This window comes from Myotis brandtii, unplaced genomic scaffold (assembly GCF_000412655.1).
Source record: "Myotis brandtii unplaced genomic scaffold, ASM41265v1 scaffold743, whole genome shotgun sequence".
Taxonomy (NCBI): Eukaryota; Metazoa; Chordata; class Mammalia; order Chiroptera; family Vespertilionidae; genus Myotis; species Myotis brandtii.
The window spans coordinates 1,782,521-1,788,159 of record NW_005370960.1 but is presented as its reverse complement, the minus strand read 5'-3'; the positions used below and the strand labels follow the sequence as shown (position 1 = coordinate 1,788,159).

Sequence of the window (5,639 nt, the reverse complement as noted above, 5' to 3'; positions counted from 1 at the left end):
CTTCCTCATGCACAAGCCTCTGTCACGTGGGTGTGGGCTGCCACTGTCGGGGCTCCTAGGGCTGCAGCCGCCAGGACACACCCCCACAGGACTGACTGCGCCCCCACCCCGAACGCTGTGGGGTCCCTCCTCCTCACTTCCTGCCCCAGAAGCACCTTCCTTCATTAAAAAGATGCTGACCAATCAATGCCCACAGGGCCGGGCAGCAGGCACACAGAATGACACGGCAGCAGCCCACGCAGAGGCCGAGTGTTTAAACACATTTATTGCAAACCCACGTGGCAGACGACGGTCCTGTCCTCGGGCCTCGCCGGGCTCCGTGGCCCATCTGCTGCTGCTGCGTCTGCAGAGAGAAAACAGGCAGGAGCAGCGGCTGCAGGGCAGCCAGGGGCAGAGCTGCCGCTGTGACCAGCACCCCTCCCAGACGCTGACAGCGGCGCGGTGGAAAGACACGACACGGAAAATAAAAGCAGGCCCAGGAGGACAGCCACCAGTCCTGGTCCCCGTCTCCCAGATCACTGAGACGCAGACGCACCCACCTCGCCTCTGGGGAGACCCCTCGGGGGGCGCAGAGGAACATGTCGAGAATGTTTGTCACAGGGACAACACAGAGACCTGGGGCCTGAGGAGGGGTCCCCGCAGGTGCAGGACCAGCCAGTGACACGTGCGGTCAGGGCTCGGGCCACCAGCACCGTCTGCCCCCTGCCCACGGCATCACAGGGACCCAGGGGAGCTGCCCTTTGAGCAGAAACGCCGGCGAGGAACCAGCTCCCGCCCACACACACAGCGTGGGCGCCTCCAGAAGGGCTGTCTGCCACAGGCTCCGCATCTCCAGGCTCCAGTGGGGGAGGCCGGGTCCTGCCGATGGGCACGTGGCCTGCGGGACAGAGCGCAGGTTTGGGTCCGAGGTGGTGGGAGCAGAGCTGTGGTCGGGGTTCCTGAGAGGGACGGGCGGCCGCTCAGCTCACTCCGACAGGAACCAGGTCCAAAAAGGAAGGTGCAGGGTGGTGGGACAGGGCAGCGGTCAGAGGTCAGAGGACCCGCTGTGTGGGCGGCCACAGGACTTTCTCCAACGTCCAGAGCAGCACCCAGGACCGGGTGCCTGGTGCCCGTCTGAGAATGTCTCGCCCAGCAAGGGAGGCCGAGTCCCCAAACATCCTGGAGTCACCCACCCCGCCTCCCGCCTCCCGCCTCCCGGGGCACAAGAACAGCAAGCAGAGCTACAGATAGCAGCGAGGAGGGGGGCTGCGGGCCCTGCTCCACCAGCACCCTCGGGCGGCCCCGCCCTGCTCTGAGCGTCTGGAGAGGCAGGCAAGGCCGAGGCCACAGGCCCTTGAAAGAAGGGATGGGAGGGCATCAGACAGCAGGTCCCCAGGAGGGCACGCCAGGCCCGCCTCCAGCCGCAAGGGCGAGGGTCCCGTCACTAAAACTGCACAGCCCCCGGGGAGATGTTGAACATGGCCGGGTCGAATCGCTGGCCTCGGAAGGGAGAACCTTCAGCGTCCCACCCCTTCTTCAGCATCTCATGGACTTTCTACAACAGAAAACAGACAGGGAGGTTAACCCCGGCCCAGCCGGACACACGCGCTTCCTCCTCCAGGACCCGCCTGGGCAACTGAGCCTCCACAGGCCGAGCTCCATGCAGACCCCCGACCCCGGTCTGTCACCGCCAAGGGCTGCGTCTTCATGTGCTGCTGGCCCTTCCCACCAGGAATCTGTCCAAATCCAAGGGCCCAAGGACTGTGGCCATGGGTCCCTGCTCCCCCTCCATCAGCCCCCGGGCCTCCCAGGCACGTCTTCACAGTCGTCCCAATTGGCCGCCATCTCTGGCCAGTCATCAGGAACTCTGCCTCTCGCCGCGTGCACAAGGCGGCGACACCAGCGTCCGCACCAACTGCGCGAGGCCCTCCCCGTGGGGCCAGTGCCCAGACTGCTCGTCGTCTGGTGGCCACAGCAAGTTCTGCTCAAGCACGAGAGGCGAGCTCAGCGATGACACGACCAGCAGATGCTGTGACCCTTCCGTCAGCCCCAGCCCTGTCGGCCCAGCGGGTGCGGTTCAGCGATGCGGGAGGAAGGACAGGCCAGTCCAGCTCAGGGGACCACCCACCTCGTGCTCTTAGGGCCCTGGTGCGTCTGACCCACCAACCCAACCCCACTGCGTGCAGTAAGGACGTGGCGGATGGGTGGACGGACAGACCTACAGGCCCCCGGTGGTGGGACCAGGGCACTCACAGCACCAGTCAGGCCCCAGGAGACACGCGAGACCCTGAGCATCTGGACAGTGTTGGGGGAGGGCCCTCCATGCGGGACCTGGTGCTGCACTGACCCGAGGAGCACCCTCCTCGCCTAACCCCTCGGGATGGTGAGAGCCGGGGAGACTGCGGGCCCTCCGGACCCAGGGTTTCACGTTCCGTGGTGTCACCACGGTCAGCCGCCGTCTGAAGTACGTTAAATGGAAAAGTCTAGACACAGACACCCGAGTCCAAATCGTGCGCTGCTCTGAGTGGGTGATGAGGTCCCTCCCTGTCCCTCTCCGTCGCCCGGATGGGACGCGTCCATTTGTCCAGCGTCTCCACGTCTCGGGGGTCAGATCAACCGTCAGGCATCACAGGCTGTGCCAGTCACCTGATCCTCCCCTCGATGCCCAGGGCAGGGCGGTGACGCTGGCACTTGGACGCCGTGAGGAGCGGAAAGTACGCCCTGAAGGGGAAGGCGAGCCCGCTTGGGAGGAACGGCCCACCGACTCCGTGCCGACCGCGGTTACAGGCGCCCGTGCATAAGGGACGGCTGCACTCATCTAACTCATCCTCTCCCCGGCCACCCGGCTCCACCGCTCAGCGTGACCCCTCCCGTCGCCAACGTCCTCTCGCCTTGCCACGGCCTCGGCCACGCAGACCCTCAGGCCTCTGACCACTCACAGTGACTCGGGAGGACCTCCTCTGCCACCTGAGCTCCGACCAGGTGTGAACTGTGCGCCCTGTCTGGGGGTTGACCCGCTGACCAGCTGGAGCCGCCGGAGTCAGGACGCAGGGGACAGTCGTGCCCTCAGCAAATGCACCACCCCACCCCGTCCACACCCGCTCTGCCCGTCCCATCCACACCCACACCTCCCAGTCCACACCACCCCGCACCCGTGGCCAGCCACCCAGCCCGGCGGCGGGCGAGGCACGCACCAGCTCGTGGCTCTGGGGCTTCCCCTGCAGCTTCTGGTGGTAGTCGAAGGTGAGCCGGTCCAGCACGGCGTGCTCCTCCTCGCCCACCGTGGCCATGGAGCGCTCCTTGTTGATCTGGTCGATGTCGATGGGCTCCTCGCCCTCCAGGACTGCGCTCCACCAGTACTCGCCCGCCTTGTTCAGGCTCACCTGGGGTGGGCGGGCGGGTCAGTGTGGGGACTGCAGTCTGGGGGGGTCGGGGCCCTTGCCCCCAGGTCCTCACCACCCACACCCGCTGGGCGCCAGGACCCAGCCCACTCTCACCTGAGGGGCCGCCCCCACCTGTCCCTGCCAATCAGGCCTCCCTGGGACGCCGCAAAGGCTCAACCCCCAACGAGAGCTCCTTCCAACAGGCCCACCGCCCTCCGCTGCCCGCTTCTGCTCCCAAGCCCAGACCCTGGTCCTGCCTGCGGGGTCAGGGCCGAGCGCTGAGCCATGCGGGTGTCAAGGGCTCCCCGCCCCCCCCCCATGCCCTTATCTATGACGGCACTGAACCCGACGTGGAAGAAAACACAGCACCCGCCCGTCTGTGCTGGGGACTGCGTCCACCCCCCTCCTCAGTCACACACCTCGCTCCTGCCCAGCGGACGGCACCCCCACAGCTGCCCCTGGTTCAAGTCTGGGCCAAGAAGACACGTGAGAGTCTGTGTGTGTGTGGGGGGGGGGGGGGGGGGGGGGGTGCGAGGATGAGGATGACGGGCAGGAGCCTGCTCAGCTCAGGCCACTCCTGTGGAGGACGTGCGCCGAGTCCAGTACTGGCCCCTCAGGGCAGTGCCCGGGGTTTAAGCCACTGGAGCAGAGCCGGGCTGGGCAGGGCTGGCAGACGAGGAAACGCTCCATCCACTACGAGGGCCGCCCGCCTGCCAGCCCGAGTCCCAGGAGGCTTCTGACACCACCCCACCCTGAAACCCCAACCTCCGCTCTCCCTGCGGGCCTGGGCCTGGGCCTGGACAATGCCACAGACCAGGCCACCAAGAGGCGGGAGGGGCCGAGGCCTGAGCACCGAGGGCCACAGGCCCCCCCCATTCCAGGCCTAACTTCCACCACAGCCTTGCGCTCACCAACACGCTGACATATCCAACCTGTATTTGTTTTTTAATCCTCAGGATATTTTTCTATTCAATTTTATTACTTTTTAAAATATATTTTTATCGCTTTCAGAGAGGAAAGGAGAGGGAGAGAAACAGAAACATCAATGATGAGAGAGAATAATTGATTGGCTGCCTCCTGCACGCCCCCTACTGGGGATCGAGCCCACAACCTGGGCATGTGCCCTTGAATGGGAATCGAACCCGGAACCCTTCAGTCCACAGGCCAACGCTCTATCCACTGAGCCAAACCGGCCAGAGCTTTCCATTGAATTTTAGAGAGAGTGGGAGGGGGGAGAGAGGAATGACGATGGGAGAGAGACAGCGTTGGTTGTCTCCTGCACGCCCCCAGCAGGACTGAACCTGTGAGCCTTCAGCCGTGGCTACTGCTCTAACCACTGAGCCCCTGCTCGGCTGGGGAACCTCGTCCTCACGAGAAAGCCGACAGGGACGTGGGGAGTGCGGGTGAGTCAGCAAAGACGGAGAACGACCAGTGTCGGGAGGACAGGGACCTGCTGATATCGCAGGAAGGTGGCAGCTGGGGCGGGGGAGCCAGGACTAGCCAGCCTGTCACCCCTTTCGAGCGCTGTGACAAAGGGGAGGGTGCGCCTGCGCAAACCCTGTCATGGGTCCAGCAGCCCCCGAGTGAGACGCACCGACCAGGCCTGAGTGACTGTGAGGGCATCTCGTCGGCGGGGACGGCCGCGCCTCAGCAGCTCCGTGGGCAGTGAGGCCAGCGCCCTGCGAGGAGGGGCACGAGGAGGCCGAGGAGCCGCGGGGGAGGCTCCATAACCAAGGAGGAGCCAGGAATCGGGAATCACGAAGCCTCCTTAACACTGTGTGTGGGCGGGAGGGAGGCGAGAACTGTCACCAGGTTTAGCTGCCGCCCCCGCCTGGCGGGGCTGCCTGGGGCCCGGGCTCTGGAGGGCAGCTGGGAGGCAAGTGGCATGGAGGTTGGGGGCAGGCTCCTGGGAGGCCCCACCCTGTCCCAGGGTTCCCATCGTTCCCTCTCTCACCCTGGAGGCCGCACAGCCGAGGCCACACGCCCCCAGCCCTGCCCCCACCGCCACTCACTCCCGTCTGGGTCCCCTCTGCCGGCTCCCATTCCCCTCTCCTCCCTAAGGACACGTGTCACTGGACAACCAGGCGACCTCCCACCTCGGCCTCCTCCCCCTGCAAGCATCCTGCTCCCCCAAGTCCCACCACAGGCCAGGGCTGGCGAGGACAGCGGGCCCTTCCACCCTAGTCCCCCGGGGCCGAGCCACAGGACCAGGAGCGGAGGTCCCGCGAGGCTCCCGTGATGACCCAAACCAGGCGGCCACAGGCCAGCCTGCGGCCT

The 5,639-nt window shown here is 65.8% G+C and overlaps 1 protein-coding gene across 1 annotated transcript in view; it reads right to left on the bottom strand.

The window, feature by feature from the left end:
• Nucleotides 1-250: 250 nt before the first annotated feature.
• NUDCD3 (NudC domain containing 3) overlaps nt 251-5,639 on the bottom strand; it is a 40,174-nt gene continuing 34,785 nt past the window's right edge. Inside the window, exons 5-6 of the mRNA XM_014530541.1 lie at nt 3,174-3,362; nt 251-1,534 (exon numbers count right to left, since the gene is read on the bottom strand). Of these exons, the coding sequence (XP_014386027.1) occupies nt 1,424-1,534; nt 3,174-3,362 (300 nt within the window). The 3' untranslated portion in view covers nt 251-1,423. The remainder of the gene's footprint in view (nt 1,535-3,173; nt 3,363-5,639) is intronic.